The sequence below is a fragment of the Scyliorhinus canicula genome, chromosome 11, assembly GCF_902713615.1.
Source record: "Scyliorhinus canicula chromosome 11, sScyCan1.1, whole genome shotgun sequence".
Lineage (NCBI taxonomy): Eukaryota > Metazoa > Chordata > Chondrichthyes > Carcharhiniformes > Scyliorhinidae > Scyliorhinus > Scyliorhinus canicula.
Genome location: NC_052156.1, coordinates 147,902,461 through 147,925,242, shown reverse-complemented (window position 1 = coordinate 147,925,242; position 22,782 = coordinate 147,902,461). Strand labels below are relative to the sequence as shown.

Here is a 22,782-nt window from a genome sequence, read left to right as displayed (position 1 = left end):
GCTAGAACCTGATTAAATGGTTTGGGTGGAGGAAGGGAGGGGGGTTCATTTATAGAATTTTGTCACATACAGGATCTGCCGCACTAAGAAGAATAAATGTGTGGGTAGCATACATGACCGGGTAGAGTGTGCATGAGCTATGGCAGGAGATCGAATGTGTGGGTAGAGTCTGTGATCAAGTAGAGTGGTATAAGTGTGGGTAGAGTATGTGATCAGGTAGAGTGGTAAATGTGTAGATAGAGTCTGATCAGGTAGAGTGGTAAATGAGTGGATAGAGTCTGTGTGGGTAGAGTGGTATATGTGTGGGTAGAGTCTATGTGGGTAGAATGGTATATGCCTGGTGAGAGTTTGTGATCCGGTAGAGTGTTACATGACTGGGTAGAGTTTGTAATCAGAGTGGTATATGTATGGGTAGAATGTGATCAGGTAGAGTGGTATATGTGTGGGTAGAGTCCGTGTGGGTAGAATGGTATATGCCGGGGTAGAATTTGTGATCATGTACAATGGTACATGCCTGGGTAGAGTTTGTGATCAGGTAGAGTGATATATATGTGGGTAGAGTTTGTGATCAGGTAGAGTGATTCATGCCGGGTAGAGTTTGTGATCAGGTAGAGTGATATATGTGTGGGTAGAGCCTGTGTGGGTAGAGTGGTATATGCCGGGGTAGCATTTGTGATCAGGTTGAGTGGTATATGCCGGGTAGAGTTTGTGATCAGGTAGAGTGGTATATGTGTGGGGTGGTGTATGTGTGGGTAGAGTTTGTGATCTGGTAGAGTGGTATATGCCTGGGTAGAGTATGTGATCAGGTAGAGTGGTATATGTGTGGGTATAGTTTGTGATCTGGTAGGGTGGTATATGCCTGGGTAGAGTATGTGATCAGGTAGAGTGGTATATGCCTGGGTAGAGTATGTGATCAGGTAGAGTGGTATATGTGTGGGTAGAGTATGTGATCAGGTGGAGTGGTATATGTGTGGGTAGAGTATGTGATCAGGTGGAGTGGTATATGTGTGGGTATAGTTTGTGATCTGGTAGAGCGGTATATGCCTGGGTAGAGTATGTGATCAGGTAGGGTGGTATATGCCTGGGTATAGTTTGTGATCTGGTAGAGTGGTATATGCCTGGGTAGAGTATGTGATCAGGTAGAGTGGTATATGTGTGAGTAGAGTCTGTGTGGGTAGAATGGTACATGCCGGGGTAGAGTTTGTGATCAGGTAGAGTGGTACATGCCTGGGTAGAGTATGTGATCGGGTAGAATGGTATATGTGTGGGTAGGGTTTGTAATCAGGTAGAGTGGAATATGTGTGGGGTGATGTATGCGTGGGTAGAGTTTGTGATCAGGTAGAGTGGTATATGTGTGGGTAGAGTCTGATCAGGTAGAGCGGTATATGTGTGGGTCGAGTATGTGATCGGGTAGAGTGGTATATGTGTGTGTAGAGTGTGATCAGGTAGAGCGGTATGTGTGTGTGTAGAGTGTGATCAGGTAGAGCGGTATATGTGTGGGTAGTGTTTGTGATCAGGTAGCGTGGTATATGCCTGGGTAGAGTATGTGATCAGGTAGAGTGGTACATGCCTGGGTAGAGTATGTGATCGGATGGAGTGGTATATGTGTGGGTAGAATGGTATATGCCTGGGTAGAGTTTGTGATCAGGTAGAGTGGTATATGTGTGGGGTGGTGTATGTGTGGGTAGAGTTTGTGATCAGGTAGAGTGGTATATGTGTGGGTAGAGTTTGTGATCGGGTAGAGTGGTATATGTGTGGGTAGAGTGTGATCAGGTAGAGCGGTATATGTGTGGGTAGAGTATGTGATCGGGTAGAGTGGGATATGTGTGGGGTGGGGTGGTGTATATGTGGGTAGAGTTTGTGATCAGGTAGAATGGTATATGTGTGGGGTGGTGTATGTGTGGGTAGAGTTTGTGATCAGGTAGAGTGGTATATGTGTGGGTAGAGTGTGATCAGGTAGAGCGGTATATGTGTGGGTCGAGTATGTGATCGGGTTGAGTGGTATATGTGTGGGGTGGTGTATGCGTGGGTAGAGTTTGTGATCAGGTAGAGTGGTATATGTGTGGGTAGAGTCTGATCAGGTAGAGCGGTATATGTGTGGGTCGAGTATGTGATCGGGTAGAGTGGTATTTGTGTGGGTAGAGTCTGTGTGGGTAGAATGGTATATGCCTGGGTAGAGTTTGTGATCAGGTAGAGTGGTATATGTGTGGGGTGGTGTATGTGTGGGTAGAGTTTGTGATCAGGTAGAGTGGTATATGTGTGGGTAGAGTGTGATCAGGTAGAGCGGTATATGTGTGGGTCGAGTATGTAATTGGGTAGAGTGGTATATATGTGGGGTGGTGTATGCGTGGGTAGAGTTTGTGATCAGGTAGAGTGGTATATGTGTGGGTAGAGTCTGATCAGGTAGAGTGGTATATGTGTGGGTAGAGTCTGATCAGGTAGAGCGGTATATGTGTGGGTTGAGTATGTGATCGGGTAGAGTGGTATATGTGTGGGGTGGTGTATGCATGGGTAGAGTTTGTGATCAGGTAGAGTGGTATATGTGTGGGTCGAGTATGTAATCAGGTAGAGTGGTATATGTGTGGGTAGAGTCTGATCAGGTAGAGCGGTATGTGTGGGTCGAGTATTCGATCGGGTAGAGTGGTATATGTGTGGGTAGAGTCTGATCAGGTAGAGCGGTATATGTGTGGGTTGAGTATGTGATCGGGTAGAGTGGTATATGTGTGGGGTGGTGTATGCATGGGTAGAGTTTGTGATCAGGTAGAGCGGTATATGTGTGGGTCGAGTATGTGATCGGGTAGAGTGGCATATGTGTGGGTCGAGTATGTGATCAGGTAGAGTGGTATATGTGTGGGTAGAGTGTGATCAGGTAGAGTGGTATATGTGTGGGTCGAGTATGTGATCAGGTAGAGTGGTATATGTGTGGGTCGAGTATGTGATCAGGTAGAGTGGTATATGTGTGGGTAGAGTCTGATCAGGTAGAGTGGTATATGTGTGGGTCGAGTATGTGATCAGGTAGAGTGGTATATGTGTGGGTCGAGTATGTGATCAGGTAGAGTGGTATATGTGTGGGTAGAGTCTGATCAGGTAGAGCGGTATGTGTGGGTTGAGTATGTGATCGGGTAGAGTGGTATATATGCACTGGCATGATTGGTGTTGCTAGACTGAGTGGTCTTTTCTCATTCTGTGTCAGTCATAGCCTTGATGTTTTCAAAATGGCACAGCTAGTGTTGCATCTTATTTAAAATAATTCTTGATCTTTGAATTTGGCCAAGGATTGCAGCAGTCACCCTTTAGGAAGCTGATAGTTACATCCATTTTCTGGAAGTTCAGTTTAACATTGGCACAGAGCAGGGATTGATGGAAGCTGTAAACAATTTAATGCACCCAGTCCCACCAACCCAAATATGCTGAGTGACTGAACCTGTGGTTAAATTCTCCTTTAAGGGTGCCAGTGGTCAGCGACCTTTGCCAGTGGGTCAGTGTCGAGCTGCAGTTTCAAAGTTTGGCCTCGTTGGTCCGAGCAATCCAGTGAAACGTTCCATCAGCTGTGAAGGGATGGAGAACTTTGTGAGAAGCAGGGGTCTGGCGCAGACTGACGAGGAAGCAGGACTCAAGCTCACAAGGCAAAGAAACTCCCTGCTGACCAATACCAGCTTTGTGCCTGCAGCTGAGAGGAAGGTATGGACTGGTATTAAGTGAATGTGTAGTGGTCAAAGTCAATCCCACACCACAAACTCATTTTGCTACTCCCCTCTTTCCATTATCAACTTTAATTTTGTTAACATAGGATTATATAAACTTTTCTGCACACTCACAGGCCATTCGGACCAACTTGTTCGTGCTGGTGTTTTCATTTCACTCGGCGTTTCCTCACATCTTTCCTCATCTAAATCTATCACCATAACACTCTAATCTCCACTAATTCCCTCATATTCTTGTCCAGCAATGCAGGGCACAGTGGTTAGCACTGTTGCTTCACAGCGCCGGTATCCCTGGTTTGATTCCCGGCTTGGGTCACTGTCTGTGCGGAGTCTGCACGTTCTCCCCGTGTCTGCGTGGGTTTCCTCCGGGTGCTCCGGTTTCCTCCCACAAAGTCCCGAAAGACGTGCTGTTAGGTGAATTGGACATTCTGAATTCTCCCTCTGTGTACCCGAACAGGCGCCGGAATGTGGCAACTAGGGGCTTTTCACAGTAACTTAATTGCAGTGTTAATGTAACCTACTTGTGATAATAAAGATTATGATTATAAGATCTATACTATTTGGTTCAACCACATTCTCACCGATCTTTGGAACATGTTTCCTTCTGAATTCCCTATTTGGTTTTCACTGACAATCTTGCATTGATTCCCTGTAGTAATGCTCTTCCTCACAAGTGGAAATATTCTCCCTCTATGCTTTCTATCTTTCATAATTTTGAAGATTTTGTTATTCAGGGAAGTGGTCATCGCTGGCTGTGGCAGCATCTAATGCCTATCTCTATTTGCCCTTGAATTGAACGCATTTAAAAAAAATATATTTTTATTCTCCATTTTCACATTTTCTTCAGAATTTACACCCCACCAACAAACAGTAAACGGTAACGAATACAATGTCAATCCCCTTATTAACAACAACGATCCCATCCTCCCACCAACCCCCAAACAACGGCGCACCTGACAATGTACGCATCAAATAAAACAAAACCTCCCAAGCAGGAAAAAAAGGAAAAAGGAATCTGGAATCACCTATGGTCACCATTGACGTATATATTCCACCCCCTCAACCCCCCCTAATATTCAACGTCATCCGATCCCCGAAAGAGTACCGTGAATGATACCCATGAATTGGAGACACCCCACCCCCTCCCAGACTTCTCCCCTCCACTTCCTCTTGTAAACCCCTCTCCCCAAACTCTGTACCTTCCCCCAACTTTTCACCCCGGCTAGACTCCCCGTAACCTGTTCTACCAGGCTCCGGTGGCTGCAGCCCCTCCCCCCACCTCACTCCCGTTCACTGACTCCTGACATAAACCGGCCAGCGTGGAGGCCCCCGCCCGGGTCTCCTTGCCCCTTGCCCGGTCCCAGGAAATCCAAGAAATCCCCTTTAGGACACAACCCCAGCATACACACCCAAGCCCCAAAGAATCATCATTGCAAATGAAAGTTCCAACTCTTCCCTTGTCCAAATATACAGCATCAACTCATTTAGTGCATACACCAACACGCAGTGAAAAAATAAAGTTACATGAGGCTCCACCGGCACACGACCCGCTCTCATTCCCATTTCTCAATTCTTCCACAGTCCTTCTACCTTCGTAAACTCCTCCGCCGCTTCCGCCATCCCAAAATAAAAGTGCTTGGATTTGTACGTCACGCTCAACTTAGCTGGATACACTATGCCGCACTGCACATTGCTGTTGTACAGTGCCTTCTTCACCCGGCTGAAGGCAGCCCACCTCCTCGCCAACTCCACTGAGAAGTCTTGGTATACGCGTATACCAGCTCCAGTCCACTGCACCAGCCGCTTCTGCTTTGCCCAGCACAGGACTTTCTCCTTCACCTACGTAAACACAGTTGCTACTCTTGGCGGCTCACTCTCCTTTGGTATAGGCCTCTACGACTGATGAGCCCGATCCAGTTCACATCGAGAGGGATCGTCCCCCTCCCCCAATAGCTTTGCCAACATCGTGGCAAAATACTCCGTCGGCCTCAGGCCTTCCACCCCTTCGGGCAGACCCACGATCCCCAGATTCTGCTGCCTGGATCTGTTTTCCAGATCTTCCATTTTGGCTCGCAGACCTTTGTTGGTCTCTATCACCTTCCGCAACTCCATCCCCATCGAAGGGAGTTGATCACTGTGCTGCGATAATGCCAATTCCACTTCCTTCAGTGTCTCACCTTGCTCCCGCACCTCCGCCGCTGCGCTCAATACCGCCGCCCTCACCGGGGCAATCGCCTCCTCCACCAGCACTTTCAATACCTCCCCCATCTCCTTCTTCATCGCTTCCATGTGCTTTGTGAACTGTTTTTCAAGTTCCACAGCCATCACCTTGGTTATTTCTTCTGCCCTGAGCGATGCGGCCTCCCCTGGTGCTTCAGCCTCCGCTTTCCTTACAGTTCCTGTGTTGACTTTTCCACTCACCGGCGGACTTTCATTAACCCCCCCTTTACACGGCCGTTTTTTCCTCAAACTTGGACATTTCTCCTCCCTGTGCCTCCTTACAGCTTTTTCAGCCTCCGTCGCCCCCAGGACCGGGCGTTAAAACCCCAAAATTCCTTTTCCCGAGCGGGAGCCCTCCAGTGTGCGGCTGCCTCCTGCCCGCTGTCACTGGAAGTCGAATTGAACGCATTTAAGAGTCAACCACATTGCTGTGGATCCGGAATCACATGTAGGTGTGGTGAGATAACCACTGTAGTTATGTGTACTGCAGTAGGGGGATGTATGCCTGTACCTGTAATACAGGTTCCTCCGGTCAGCCCCTGCCGGCTAGCTCCGCCCACAGGGAGCTTGTGTATAAATATGTATGAGAGCTGCTCAGACCCTCAGTCTACAGTTGCGGATGGAGGGACAACATCGTACAGCAATAAAGCCTCTATTGTACTAGTCTCTCGGCTTTGAGTATAATTGTTAGCGCCACAGTAGGTCAGACGAGGTGAGGGTGGCAGTTTTCCTTCCCTAAGGACAGATAGATGAACCAGATGGGTTTTTATGACAATCAGCAATAGTTTCATGGAGATCATTGGACGTTTTAATGCTGATCATTAGACATTTTAATGCCAGATTTTTTTTTAATACAAATTTTACAATCGGCTGTGGTGGAATTTGAACCCAGGTCCCCAGAGCATTACCCTGGGTCTCTGGATTACTAATCCAGTGACAATACCACTATGCCACTGCCTTCCAAGATCTGTATTTTGTTATCCTTCTGCCTTTTTTTTGGAGAGAAATGATATCCAGCCAGTTCATCCTTTCCTGATAATGTAAAACCATGCATTTTAAAAAAAATCTTTATTGTCACAAGTTAACACTGCAATGAAGTTACTGTGAAAAGCCCCTAGTCGCCACATTCCGGCGCCTGTTCGGGTACGCGGAGGGAGAATTCAGAATGTTCAAATTACCTAACTGCACGTCTTTTGGGGCTTGTGGGAGGAAACTGGAGCTCCCGGAGGAAACCCACGCAGACATAGGGAGAACGTGCAGACTCCGCACAGACAGTGACCCAAGCCGGGAATCTAACCTGGGACCCTGGCGCTGTGAAGCCACAGTGCTAACCACTGTGCAACCATGCCCTTGTGAACCTCTGCAACCTCTCCAGTGTTAAAATCTTTTTCATCAGAACTGCATGCTGTACTCACCAAGGAACATTATATGTGTCACATTACTTCCCTCCTGTCCAGTTCCATCCCTCTACAAAGACGGCTTAATACTTGGCTTGTGTTTTGTGACCTCATTAACCTGTGGCTTTTAGTGATTGATCTATTTCCACTCTGAGAATCCTTTGTTCCTCGACCCCGCCTAGATTTGCACCTCCCTCATGATAAGTGACCTCCCTATTCTTCCAACCAGAATGTAATTTATCTGTGTTGAACTGCAATTGCTAATTATTTACCATGCTGCAAGTTTATTCATGTCCCTATTAATATTGGTTTATGAAAATTTATCTCTCACCAGCCACCTGCTTCTGCTTCATTCAACTGTTTAATCAGTTCGGAAGCAGAGTTATTCAACAAGGATGGCCTTTTTCAGATGAAGGGTCAAGATGTTTGCCTCCTCCAGTGGATATGAAAGATCGATGGCAGTTTTTAAAGATATACAAGAGAGTTCTTCCTGATGTCATGGCTAATATTCATCTGTCAACCAACATAACTAGCACTGATTATTCAATCATTTACCCTATTGCCTGCTGTCTGAGGGTCCTTATGTTGGAATATTGGCTGCTGTATTTCCTACATTGTACACTTCGAACTGACTTCATCGGCTGTGAAGAAATTTGGTGTGTCCTGAAGTTGTGAAAGCTGCTGCATAATTATTGCTCAGGGAGAGCACAGATGTTCCCAATTCTGTCTTCACTTGACACCTGCACAGGAATGTGACATCTGTGGTAAATGCCACAGGGGAGCGAATGGGTGGATTCTATCCACTTAGATAGAGCCTCATTGCACCTCCCTTACTTTAGCCTCAGCTACCATCAACTAGGACTAGCACAGACCAAGGATCAAACCTGGGCCTCAGATACTCATTGGGTGATCCATTGATCTACTGATTTCTGGTTGAGCTCTGATCTTAAAGAAAAAATAAAGGACTTAGGTTTACTTTTCAGACCTCAGGGGGCCCCAAAGCCATTGAGTTATTTTCTTCAAGTGTACTAATGTAGGAACCATGGCAGCCAACTTGCATAGAGCAAAATCCCAACAATAGCCTGATCATCAGTGTAGGAACGAGCCTGTTATTGGGGGGGGGGGGGGGGTCATGTGACCTGATTGGCCAATCAGTCCAGAGAGCACGAATCCTGGAGCTGAGCGCGGGTTACCCCAGCCAGTCTGGGACTGGAGTTGAAGTATTTGATAGCACATTCCTTATACTCTGTACATAGTTTATTCCTTTATAATAAATTGTTTTGTTCAGTTACTAACTTGGTGGTCACCCATCCTTAAATTATTGCATTGGCAACTGGGATCAATGGGAGTGCCTTCAAATTGCCACAAAGAAAGACAGAGCGGACCTGGAGTGTAAGTCATTGAAGGTCCATTCAAGACTCGGTAGGTTACAACAATGCCCCATTCAGAAAATTAGAGCCCTTTGATCTTAATTCGGAAGATTGGGTTCAATACGTTGGACGCTTGGAATATCTTTTCAAAGCAAACAAAACAGGGAGGGGGAAATGGAGAAGAGGGTAACATTTCTAACAGCTTGTGGTGCCCAAACCTATAATTTAATAAGGAGCTGGACTTTCCCAGACCCACCTCCCCACCCCCGATAACCCTATTCACCCGAAACCCTTGATAATGTTGCTGAGCTATAAGTTCAACTCAACAGTAAGAATCCCTGGGGAAGCAATAGCAGCTTTCATGGTGAGATCAGGGAAAACAGCTGAACATTGTGAATTTGGGCCTGCTCTAAATGATATGTTGCGAGACTGTCTAGTGTGCGGGGTAAATAATACTGCCATACAGAAAAAACTGCTGGCAGAGGCAGAATAGCCTTAAAGAAGGCTCTAGAAATTGTTCTTGCCATGGAAAGTGCAGAAAGGAGCTTCAAGGCCTGCAAGGCAAGGAGGTCCACCAAGTTTGGAGGGAAGCTGCTGGCGGGAGCAGTGCCAAGGATGAGGGTGCAAGGTTTGGTGAGCAATGAAATGCAGAGCCTCAGAGAGTGCAGAGCTATAAGAGATTTGGCCAAGACTTATGAAGTGTCCTATCGGCGTGGAGATGAGACCCACGCAAACATGGGGAGAATGTGCAAACTCCACACGGACAGTGATCCGGGGTCGGGATCAAACCCGAGTCCTGGCGCAGTGAGACAGCAGTGCTAGCCACTGTGCCACCGAGCTGCCCCGGAATAGTAAATTACTATCAGAGATTCCAAACTTGGCCATGATCCTGGCACCTGTACATGCATTATTGAAAAAAACACCCAAGATGGGGCTGGAAGGTGCAGCGAAAGGAAGCCTTCAGACAACTGAAGCAAGTCTTACAGTCAACCTGCCTTTTAGTCCACTTCAATCCTTCTAAAGAAATCATACTGACTTCTGATACATCTCCTTAGGGAATCGGAGCTGTTCTGTCAGATAACATGAATGATGAGTCAGAAAGGCCCAATGGATACACTTCAAGAACCCTAACATATACTCAAGATTGAGAAAGAGGGTTTAGCTGTCATTTTTGGGATTTAAAAATTCCACCAGTATGTTGAAAGCCAGCATTTTACCGTAAGCATTGATCATAAACCCTTCGCAGGATTGTTTCGAGAAGATAAGGCAGTTTCTCCGATAGAGTCTGCAACGTTGGGCTTTATTGTTGCCCGCCTATGAGTACACCTTCCAACACTGGCCAGGGACACATGTATCAAATGCAGGCACCTTAAGCTGCCTCCCATTGCCAGAAAGTACACCGCCCTCATGCCACAAGAAATTATCTGAGGCTTGAATTTTCTCAATACATCTCCTGTATCTGTGCAGCAGGTCGAATACTGGACTCAGAGATCCAATATTATCCAAAGTAAAAGACACTGTCTGGAGTTACGATAGAATGGCTAACTTTTTCAAACAAGGAAGGATAAAGTGAGCTGTGAAGATGGCGTCCTTCTGTGGGGAGCGAGGGTGATTGCCCCAATGTTTGGCAGGAAGTTGTTGCTTGATGAATTACACAGGTGTATCGAAGATAAAAATGTTGGCTATGTTTGGTGGCCTGGGATAGAGACCATGGTTAAGCAGTGTGACCAATGCCAGATGCAACAAAAGTTACAATCCGCTGCCCAGTTGCACCCTTGGGAATTGCCTGGTCTGCCATAGGTGAGACTTAATGTGAACTTTATAGGCCCATCCACAGGTACAAGGTTCCCACTTATAGTGGACGCGCACTCAAAGTGGCTGGATATTTATGAAATGACGTCCATGACTTTTTTGCAACAGTGGAAAAGTTAAGACAAGGCTTTGCCGCCCGGGGGGTGACTGGAGGTGTTGGTTTCAGAAAATGCAACAGCATTTACCAGCGAGGAGTTCCAATGTTTTATGCCACCCAATGGGATTAAACATATACGTCCAACTCCTTGCCACTCCTCATTGAATAGACTTGCTGATGGGGCCGGGCAACCAAGAAAAAGCAACCATAAAAAAGCAACCACCAGCATTCCTGCAGACAAAATTGGTGTATTTCCGCATTTTCAATAGGATGACACCACACGTGACCATTGGCGTAACTGCTGCCGAGTTGCTAATGGGTAGGCGTACGAAGACTTGGTTGGACCTGATGTTTCCCAATTTGGCCTTGAAGGTGGAAGCAAAACACAGTTTTGAAAAGAAGAATCAATGACTCAACAAAATTGAGTGGAATTCAAAGTAAATGATCTCGTACATGTAGAAGATTTTGGGACTGGCCTGCGTTGGGTCCCAGATGTTGTCGTGGCCAGAACGAGGCTGGTGTCAGAGGAGGTGGACGCTCAAGATAAATCCAAAAAAGGGTTCAGACCATTTGAGATGAAGGGAGTCACATAGAGAACTGGTGAGGCAGTCTGCTCTGATTATACCTGCCAGTAATGTTATTGTGAATGAAGCAAAGAAGTAAGTCAACCTGAGGAAGGGCCAAGTAGTGTTCCTGTGGGAACTGGAGAAATAAGAAGCACAGATGCAGTTACAAGTTGAAAGTAAAATGAAGCTACCTCTGCTGTGGAGACACCACCTGATGAACTACGTTTCTCCCAGCAGAAGAGAAAGTCCCCTGTCAAGCTGAGTTTAAGATGGACTCTGTTAAAGAACTTGTTTATTGTTGCTTGATTATAAATGGTTTAACTTTTGTTTGAATATGGTAATAAGGAACCTCAGGGATGAGGGATGTAGTAGCGAGCTCCTTTAAGGGAGGGGGGGTGAGGTTTTTTTTTGGGGGGGGGGGTTCTTGGGACGTGATTGGCCAATCGGGCTGGAGAATGCAAACCCTGGAGCTGAGCATAGGTTTTCCCAGCCAGCTTGGGGCTGGAGGCGAAGTATTCGGTAGCACATTTACTATACTCTGCCCATAGTTTATTCCTTAGAATAAATTGTTTAGTTAGTTACTAAACTTGGTTGGAGCTGAGGGATGAATTTTGGAGAGTCACTGGGGAGAACGTGCTTCAAAATGATACCTGGTCATCTTCCACATCCACCTACATTTCTCAGTTATTCCCTGATATTTCCCAGCTGTCATGCCTAAGAAGCATTTCTGCTATCTGGGAATGACACATTGGGAATGGATCGTAATGAGGGTCAGAACTTGGGAGTGGCCCCACATATGCCTCAATCCAAGTGTAAAGTGATGCTTCATCAGGTTATTGTAACGGTCCTGCTTGTTTGTTTCGGTTTTAAAAAAAAATTAGAGTACCAATTAATTTTCCAATTAAAGGGCAATTTAGCATGGCCAAGCCACCTACCCTGTAAATCTTTGGGTTGTGGGGGTGAGACCCACGCAGACACGGGGAGAATGTGCAAATTCCACACTGACAGTGACCCAGGATCGGGATCGAACCCAGGTCTTTGGCGCCGTGTGGCAGCAGTATTGACCACTGCGCCACATTGCCGCCCTTATGTTTTCTGTTTATTCCCTTATTTCCCCTTTCTTTTATTTTTATTATTATCATTTTGATCCCATGGATGTGTAATGGACCTCTGACTTTAATGCAGCCTGTATCTTTAACTCAAGCAGAAGCAATGGTGCATACCATTGATTCAAGCAGGGAGAATCTGGAAGGCATCAGTGACTCACTTTGATTAACCTGGCTGGTAGCCAACGAATTGGCCCAAAAAGCTGTGCTCTGCCTGGCAACAGGCAGTGATTGGATATTATTTCTCTGGAATGTTTTCAGAGTCACAAGGCCAGAGTTAGTTTCACTTTTGGTTGCGGCAGCTGATGGAGAGGATTAATCCTCTCCAGAGGGCCAGTGTAAGAGTTCTCTCACTCTTTTCAGCAAGTCTGAGCATTATTCCCTTGGAACTGCAGAACCCCAAAGTCAAATCTTGAGTTGAAGGCTTGGCTTGATAAGAAATAAAGCATCTCAAGAAAGAAAGAGACCTGGAAATAAGCCATGAACTAAAAGCAGGGTCTAATGTGAAGCCAAGGCGCCTCTCCAGGAAAAGCTGTAAGTTGTTGTTAACTGCAAGGAAGATCATTACAGGCTGTACATAGATATATAGAACATACAGTGCAGAAGGAGGCCATTCGGCCCATCGAGTCTGCACTGTCCCACTTAAGCCCTCACTTCCACCCTATCCCCATAACCCAATCTAACCTTTTTTTGGACACTAAGAGCAATTTATCATGACCAATCCACCTAACCTGCACATCTTTGGACTGTGGGAGGAAACCAGAGCACCCGGAGGAAACCCACGCAGACTCGGAGAGAACGTGCAGACTCCGTACAGACAGTGACCCAGCGAGGAATTGAACCTGGGACCCTGGCGCTGTGAAGCCACAGTGTTAGCCACATGTGCTACCATGCTGCCCCCAAAGATCAGAGAGATCAGACCTTAAACCACACTCATACTGTGAAGGGAGTGCATTAAAGAACTCATCATCTGAAACAAGGACTCTCATTTTTTGACCTTAATCCTGATTATTTTTAACCCTTTCCACCCTTCTATGTTTGTTTGTTTGTGTGTGTGTGTGTGGGTCGAGCACAGTTAAAGGGGAGTCAGGTATCAGCTCAACATTAAGCAGCTGTGTTTACTGTATATTTCGTCTTTGTTTTAGTTATAAATAAACAGTAATTGTGTTTAAACTTATACATCTGGTGACTGTAATTGTTAGACAGCCAAGGGCCAAAGATTTGGGGTATTTTTATACAAATTATTAGTTAATTCACTTGTATTGTGGCACTGGGGTATGTGGGGCTAGAATTGACCGCACACCAGCTCAGGGTGTTGGAACATTATTGAATAATGCAGGAGGGCAAGTGGACACCAGCCTGGAGTGCCAGGCCCTAAGCTTAGACAATAGTGATGGGTCTGGGAGCTGATTGGACGTCAGGTCACAAACCAATCGCACTGCTTATTGTCTTATTCTCTGTTATTTTATTCCTGTTTGTATTCTTTAGGCCAAAGCCCATTGGAGCCACTCCGTAAAAGAGTCGGGCAGAAAATCAGAAAAACATGGGCCCCTCCTGGAATTGGTTGCCAAGGCAATGTCAGAGACACCGCCAGTGGAGAGCAACTTGTTGGTGAAAGTCCGTCTTTGGAAGGTAAGGAGTCACATGGATGTTCCCTGCTCTGGGACTGTTGATTCATCCAAAGTCAAAATTAATTTGATTTCTTTCAGAAAATGGTATTTTGCGATCGAGTATTTGAGTAATTTGAGATCTAGCATGTGATAGCTGTAGGAGGATTTTGCATCTATGGTTCCCAAAGTTCTTGATTACTGTGGCTTCCCTTGTGTCTTCGTCTGTTGTAGAAAGATAGAGATTGGTTATTGCCAACAGCTCCAATATCGAATCATGCGGCAATCAGGATGGTAGAAAGTGAACCAGAGGGACCAGAGTATCTTTTAGCAATCTCCATGGACTGCCCATCCCATTCCCCACCCAATTTATTCTTCCATCTGTGTCCCATTAGATGTTCACCTTGCTGTGAAGCAGGTTCGCCTGTAATGCAAGTAATGCTTAGAAAGTATCCACATCCCCTCCCACAGGAGTAGTTCTAATCCTGGTAATATGATTACCTTGAGAATGAGCTGCGTGATAATGACCGAGCAAACAGTTGAATTCAGTCTGACCAACCTCCTTTTTAAAAAAATATTTCGATTACCCAATTATTTTTTCTAATTAAGGGGCAATTTAGCGTGGCCAATCTACCTACTCTGCACATTTTTGGGTTGTGGGGGAGAAAGCCACGCAGACATGGGGAGAACGTGCAAACTCCACACGGACAGTGACCCAGAGCCGGGATCGAACCTGGGCCCTCAGCGCTGTGAGGCGGTTGTGCTAACCACTAGGCCACCGTGCTGCCCTGACCAACCTCCTTAACCTGGTTACGTAGAATTATAGAATGTTTATAGCACTGAAACAGACCATTCAGCCCAACTATTCTATGCCAGTGTTAATGTTCCACTCGAGCCTCTTCCCATCCTACTGCATTTAACTCAACCAGTATTTTACATAGAACATAGAACAGTACAGCACAGAACAGGCCCTTCAGCCCTCAATGTTGTGCCGAACAATGATCACCCTACTTAAACCCACGTAACCCGTAGACCCATAACCCAACAATCCCCCCATTAACCTTACACTACGGGCAATTTAGCATGGCCAATCCACCTAACCCGCACATCTTTGGACTGTGGGAGGAAACCGGAGCACCCGGAGGAAACCCACGCACACACGGGGAGGACGTGCAGACTCCACACAGACAGTGACCCAGCCGGGAATCGAACCTGGGACCCTGGAGCTGTGAAGCATTGATGCTAACCACCATGCTACCGTGAGGCCCCCACTTTTACTTGTTTCTTCCTAACAGATTTATCTAGCTTAAATCCATCTATGTTATTCATCTCAAAAGCTCCACATAGCAAGTATCAAATTCTAATCACTTTCAAGGTAAAGAAGTTTTGCCTGAATTGCCTGTTGGATTTATCGCTGACTATTATGCGCTTATGATCTCAAAGCCCTGTCTACTCTCTAAGGTGGATCTAAAATATCTCATGTTGTTATTTAGAAGAGCTGGGCACTTCTCCATATTGTCCTGGTCAATATGTATCCCTTTATCACCTGGTTAAAAACAAATCGATCACTTATCCCTGGTGTTATTTAGGGAACTTACAGTGCGCTAGCTGTCATGTTTCCATCATTACTGCAGGGACTACACATGGCTGCAAATAAATGCTTTGGACATTTGAGAGTAGATGCTGGCATCTACAGAATGAATTACAAAATCTGTGGTATTCATCTCCTGCCTACATATTGTCTTTTTCTTCCTGTCTCTGTCAGTCTTTTTCTCTCTGTCTGTTTCATTTTCTTTCATTCTGACTCTTTATCCATCTCGCTATTTCTGTTTCTCACTCTGTCCTCTCATCCTCTATCTATCTCTCCCTCTCTCTATGTGTATCTATCTCTCTTTAATGTGTGTCTCTCTCTTTACCTCTCTGATTTCCCTCTATCTCTGTCCCTCTCACAATTTGTTTCTATCGCTTTTCCTTTCTGTCTCTCTATCGCACCCTGTCTAATTTTAGCTCTCCCTTTGTCTCTTTAATGCCTCTCTTGGTATCTGTCCCTCTTTATCTGTGCTTCTTTCTATCTCTTTCTCTCTGTCTACCTGCCTCTCTGTCTTCATCTCTCTGACTCCTTGTCCATCTCTTTCTGTTTACCTGTCTCTCACTGTTTTCTCTCATCTCTAGAATCTATCTGTCTTTCTCTGTTTATCGCTCCTTCTTTTGATTTGTGCGTCTCTCCCTCTCTCGATGTCTGTCTCTCCATTTTTCTGCCTCAATCGCTTCCCATCTTGCTTTCTCTCTCTCTGATCTCTTTACCCCTCTGTCTGTCTCTATCCCCAGCACTAGCCTGTCTTCCACTGATTGATATTGCACCTTTAACAGATCTCTGTTCTTTCTCCTTCCCCTGGAGGTGGAGCTAAATGAGAACGAGGGGGCCTGGGGCCGCCTGGCTACGGAGGAAGATCCCAGGATTCTCAGCACGTTGATGTGGAGCTGGCTGGAACACCTCAAGGTAAAAATTATTCTGTCTGAACAGGACATAATGTATAAATGCAGTAGGTCTGAGGCAGGTAAATCATGGGACTATATATATTACATTGGTTTCAGTTACAGGCTCCCACAGCCAGTGGCAAAAGCCCCAAGCGTTTGCCCCCATTTTAAGACTGATGGTCATGAAGGAACTCCCAATGCTTTTAATTCATTCTCTGGCTATGGGCATTGCTGCAATGGCTGGCATTTGTTGTCCATCCCTAATTACCCTGAGAAGGGAGTGGTGGACCTTCTTGGATCATAGTTAAAGGTTTGATACACCAATTGGTTTGGTAGACTTTTTAGAGGGCAATTGAGAATCAACAATTTGCTGTGGATCTGGAGTCATATATTAGCCCAGATGGGGTACAATGGCAGGTTTCCTTCCTTTTTTGTTTTTTCTTTTTGTTATAAATTTAGAGTTCCCAATTATTTTTTCCAATTAAGGGGCAATTTAGCGTGGCCAATCCACCTAACCTGCACATCTTTGGGTTGTGGGGGTGGAATCCACACAGACACGGGGAGAATGCGCAAACTCCACACAGGACAGTGACCCAGGGCCGGGATTCAAACCCAGGTCCTCAGCGCCGTAGGCAGCAATGCTAACCACTGTGCCACCGTGCTGCCCTCAGGTTTCCTTCCTAAAGTACATTACAGAACTTGGTGTTTTTTTACAACAATCCAACAACTTCCATTTCATTTCTGCTGATCCCAGCTTTTCACATCCTGGTTTTTGAATCTATCACAGTGGACTCAACTTTTCTGGATTATTACATTTCTGGGTCACTAGTCCAGTAATATAACCACAACTCCACCCAGGTCATGTACACATGAATCTTTCCCTGCTGTGGTATGTTAAAAATCAGCATAATTTCATAATTTCCCTTGGAGGACATTGTGAAGTGATGGAAGGAGTTATGAATGGCCTCAGTACCTCTGGCTCTGCAGAGAAGGAATGTGCCTGTGTCACAGGCCTTGGCCACTTGCTGGAACTCCTGTTGGGCTTGTGGACAGAATCAAGTCCGTAGACAAAAAGACTGCTCACTCTAGTGAGCTAACATAGAGCCCAGGGCTGTACACCTGACAACAGTCTGCTTGTTTTTGGAGAATTGAGAAAATTGGAGGTCCAGGGCACATGATGGGAAACAACAGTGTTGAATCTCTGGATCAGCTGCTGATTGACCCTCTTCATTCCTCCCTGTAGGAGCCAGTCCTCGGATCAGAAGATGTAGTGACTCTGCTGTCTAAGCCCACAGCGAAAGGGACCCCTTGGAATCTTGAAAAGGTGAGTTCTCCTACGCACCAGGCGTTGTCTGAGAATAGTGTAGTGTGTACAATATATCATGTATACACATGTGAGGGTTTGTGTTCGTATATTTGTGTAGGTGTCCATATTTAGTACGTGTGTGCTCGTATGTATATGTGGGCTAGTATGTATTACTCTGCATATATGTTAGTGTAGTGAGAGTATGGTACTCTTAGTGGGTAAACTTTTACGGTTCCTCCACTTAGAGGGCACAGTGCCCTTGCTGCTGCCTACCCACCCGCCCGTAACGTGTTTGTGATTTTACAAGGGGGCAGGCAAAGCCTGGGGCACACAATTGAGGCCTAGTCTAAGTGATTAATTAATGGTCACTGAATGGTAATTTCCAGCCTGGCTGCAAGTTTTAGGGCAGTGGGTGGAGGTCAACAGAGTGGGGAATGGGACGCCTAGCAGGTTAGCCTGTTCGAGCCTTGGGCGGGAGAGGGTGTAGTGGCAGAACTCCCTCACGGGTCTCTTTTCCCAAGTGGGGCAACCCCTTGGTCCTCCCCCACCCTCTGCAGGTGAACCATCTGCCCCGGTCTTTACCACCTGCTGAGAAGCCCTCCTCCTCTGGCTCTGCCTAGACACTCCCGGACTAACTTCCATCCTGAGCTGCCAGCATTTTGTTCAGTGGGATTCAATGTATTTCCAACAGTGGGATTTCCTCTCCAGATGGGAGTGGAGGCCCACCTTTAAGCATTTAATGCTCTACAGAGTGTTAATTAGCTGCAGTTCAGCCATCAGGAGTTATGTGTCTAAATGTATAAGCCTCTGTGTGTACATATTAGTGTGTCTTAATGTGTGTTTGTGTGTTACAGTGTGCATATTAATGTGTATTTGTGAATGTGTGTAAAAGTGCATAGGTGGGTATATCATAATGTTGGGTCAGAGGGGCCTATGTTGGGCACCCCCTACCAGTAGAAGCTGAATGGGACTGATGGAACCATCAATTCACTAGGCGCGTGCTTTAAGATATGAACAGTGGTTTTAATCTACCTACAACAGAGCCAACCTGTTCCGCGTTGAACTCTCAATGAACTGAACGACTGGCTCTGAGCATTGGTAGTTATACAGCAGTCCAGGGGGAGGAGTCGTGGGCGGAGCCAAGGGTGGAGCCCTGTACAAACTCCTAAGCATTCCCAGCGCTACTCCCCCTAGTGGTCGGGCAACACAACTGCGCTTACAAATGCATGGTCTCATGTATATACAATAGTGTGAATTACGGAGTTACATTCACCACAGGGACACCATAACTAGCAAGCAGAGGGCGGTGGCAATTGATGTCCTCCATTAAACAGAATTTGTAAATACCTTGCAGTTTCCTGGGGTTTTACACCAAGGCACTGGTAACCCCTTCTCTTCCCCTGTCAGCAGACCACACACTGGGATTGGAGGCTCAAAGCCTGTCAGTATATCTTGGTCTCTCAGCTAGCTTCCAGTCCCTTGTAGGCCGAGGCCTAGAGATCCCCATGATTGGAGAGCTTGCCCTCAATCCAACCACTCTTCTGTTGGGGGTTCCCAGATGTTATAACCCCCACGAGGACCATGGGTAAACAAGCATTGATCTCCCCGTGGGACTTGTGGAATACGAGCTCCCTAGGTAGGGGGAAGAGGCCAACCACCTGGGGCTCGTTAGGAGCAAGATATCAAATCAGGCCCAGCTCAGGGCCTGACAGAACAAACCCTCCCAGCTAGAATTGCACTGGGAGAAATGCTGCATTAAGCAGACTCGTGTAAATATGTAGATAAATTCACCTTCATTAACAACAGCTTCCTTATGAGTTATTATACCAAACATAGGGGAAACAGAGGTTGCACTTCTCATAAAGCAATGTGTGAACTCTCAGATACATTGGAAGACCTGTGGGAATGAATGAATCTCAGCCTGCATGTGGTTTGGGCCCTTTGTGATCAGATATATTTTTATACCTGAGTCACTATCCATTCCCACATCACAAAATGATTCTCCACATTTCCCTAACCTTTGTCCCTTTGTCTTTCAGTGTCAGGAAGAGACAATCAACTGCATCTTGGATTTTATCAGTAAACTCACTGGCATGCCCTCTGCACTGGAAGATTCCATAATCCACCGACTGATCCAAGCACTAACCCAGGTAGGCACTTTCAATAAGCATCACAGGTCAGGTAAAGACTGGGAGCCAGAGTGTGGTACACCTTCGACCTTTCTCCTCACATTCACGTACTTAGATTTACAAACACGTATGAACACACACATGCATGGGGCACACACATACATATAGGAATGCACATACGGGCAGCACGATGGCACAGTGGTTAGCACCGCTGCCTCACGGCGCCGAGGTCCCAGGTTCAATCCTGGCTCTGGGTCACTGTCCGTGTGCACATTCTCCCCGTGTTTGTGTGGGTTTCACCCCCACAACCCAAAGATATGCAGGGTAGGTGGATTGGCCAATCTAAATTGTCCCTTAATTGGGTACACTAAATTTATTTTTAAAAAAGGAATGCACGTACACATATATATATATACATCTTATAAACCCAAGTTTATCAAAGACTTTATCGATTCCATTGAAGCTGCCAGCTTTGATTCAGGGTAAGACTCTAGATCAAAGGTTTAAGTCCAACTCCAGAGACCTGAGCCTATAAACCCGGGTACTTCAGTGCCAAACTGAGGGAGTGCTGTACTATCAGCAGTTCCATCTTTTGGATAGGACCTGTCTGCCCTCTTAAGTGCTGGTAAAAGCCCCGTGGCACCATTTCAAAGAGCAGGAGAATTGTCCCTCGTGTCCTGGCCATTAGTTATCCTAAAGCAACATGACTAAAGCAGGTAATCTGGCAATCCATTCCATTGTAAGTAGTGTGACCTTGCTGTGCCCAAATTAGCCGCCATGTTTTCCCACATGACAATAGCGACTATAGTGAAAGATGCTATTAGGCAAGTTATAAATAGGGATCCGCTTCTGTCAAGCTACTGCAAAGAATGGAAGAAAAACTGATTTGTCTGAAACTCCCTCTCTTATGGTTCTCGCCACCTCCTTAGACAGTTTTCTAAGCTCCAAATGCCTCATCCCACATGAAACTGCCTCCTTTTTAAAATCAATTTTTCCCACTCCACCTCAGACTTGCCTAAACCTTCAGCAAAATGTAATTCCTCCAATTTGCCTTCCTCTTTCAAGCTGAAGGCGTTTACAATCCCAATTCCTGATTTCACTCTTTTACTCTTACTGTAGTGATGGAACCATCAATTCTACGGACACGTGCTTGTAGGATTAGAATAGCGGTTTTAATATACTTACAACAGAGCCAGCCTGTTAGCCGTTGAACTTTCGGTGAACTGGCTGGCTGACTATGTGGCACGGATCTTTATACAGCAGCTCCAGGGGGAGGAGTTCTGGACGGAGCCAAGGGGGGAGCCCAGTACAAACTCTCGAGTACTCCCAGAGCTACTCCCCCTGGTGGTCAGGTAGTGCAACTTCACTTACAATATTGATACATATATATACTTGGAACAGAGTGACATTGGTAACTATAATGCCGTATGAATCTCATTCACCACATGTAGTGCACACACCCCTATGGGCCTTTCCCCAGTGTCCTTCACCAGATCTCTAGTCTTTCACCTGGTATCCATCATTGTGGGTCTTTACCCTTTACCTGCTTCCCCTCACTATGACTCTTGACCTTTCACTTGGTTCCTTCTGTTGACGTTTGATCTTTCGCCTTTTATCCTTCATTATGAGGCATGAAACTTTGCTTGACCTCCTTCCTTAATCGGAAGGAAACTATATATGTTGTTGATTTTTGCCTTATTGTTACAGGGCTACAAAGAAGACGCGATGAATTTTGCTGTTTTCTCTCACAAACTGAAAATGATCATCAGGGAAAAACGCTCACATTACCTCTTCAACAAAGGTGTGGTGAAAACAACAACAGTGGTGAAGATATCCTCACATGGGAAGAGCAAATAAAATAAAATTCTCTGGTTTGGACCTCCATAACTTTGGCCGATTACTGCCATATGTAACGGCGGTATTTGGAATTTCTTTAGAGTGTATGGTGGACGGGGACAGAAGGTGGATAGGACTAGCTAGGGATAGACGTTGACTGAACTGAGACAGTTAACCCCCTGAGGCAGGGGTCAGCTTGTGCCCCCAAGTCACAGCTGACGATAGGCTCAGAGAAGGAAGGACTCTCATTCGTTCATTATGACTTTGTTGCTCTAAATTGACTCTGAATTCTGGGTTGACATTAAGGAGGGAATAGTCACATCCAGTAGTATGGGTAACACCCATTTATAATATGGGATGTGGAATCCATCAAACATTCCCCACTGTGTGATGCAGGGAGGGATTAAGATAGCTTAGACCATGGAAGCAATACTGAGGATACAGCCTGTGGTTACGTGAAAAAGGGGGAATATTGCTTTTCTGAACTTGGGACAACAAAAAGGTAACTTTAACTCTCTATCTAAGTAGTGCTGTGCCTGCCTTGAAGTAATGGGAGAGAGACCAAGTTCCTGGTTGTTCGCTTACTGATGTTCTTGAGGAAATGTTGAGTGTGTAACAGTATAAACAGTTCTTATATCATTGTACCTGTGTATGTGCTGAATCTTTAATGACATAGATCATCTGTAACAATCTATTTGAGTTTGAATGTATTCTGTCGCTGCCTCACATCCACAGTGACTGGAGCCAGTTCAGATAATCCTTATCTTGAATAAACAGTGGTTTCCCACAGTTATTCAGTGGGTAATCTTACCATGTTGTATAAATAGAAAATCTGTGGTTCAGAATTCAGTTTTTCCCACAGTGGTCTTCTTGGATTCAGTTTCATCGGTCACTTCCTTAGGTTGGCTGAGTGTTGTATGTTTACGGCCAATATCTACTTCCACAATAGCGTAACCTGAGGGTGTACCTACCCTCCCAAACTACCCAATCTACAAGTAGCATTGCAACAACTTGTCAAGCTTTATTCTTCAGCATCTTCCAAACCCACAACGTCTAACAGTGATGGGCAACCTGGGTTAATGAATGGGCCCCATGAGTGTCCCTTCCTAACATCACTATACGTGTACCTACACCCGGATTGCTCACATCCTATC

General features: G+C 45.8%; 1 protein-coding gene across 7 annotated transcripts in view; it reads left to right on the top strand.

The window, feature by feature from the left end:
* The window catches only part of zgc:77752 (uncharacterized protein LOC393862 homolog), a 44,121-nt gene extending 21,662 nt beyond the window's left edge, over positions 1 to 22,459 (top strand). For all 7 annotated transcript variants that reach the window (XM_038811695.1, XM_038811694.1, XM_038811693.1 and 4 more), the window contains 6 exons: positions 3,448 to 3,681; positions 13,761 to 13,904; positions 16,278 to 16,379; positions 17,601 to 17,681; positions 19,703 to 19,813; positions 21,500 to 22,459. In XM_038811695.1, coding sequence (XP_038667623.1) covers positions 3,448 to 3,681; positions 13,761 to 13,904; positions 16,278 to 16,379; positions 17,601 to 17,681; positions 19,703 to 19,813; positions 21,500 to 21,649 — 822 coding nt within the window. In that variant the 3' untranslated portion in view covers positions 21,650 to 22,459. The remainder of the gene's footprint in view (positions 1 to 3,447; positions 3,682 to 13,760; positions 13,905 to 16,277; positions 16,380 to 17,600; positions 17,682 to 19,702; positions 19,814 to 21,499) is intronic.
* The last annotated feature ends 323 nt before the right edge of the window (positions 22,460 to 22,782 follow it).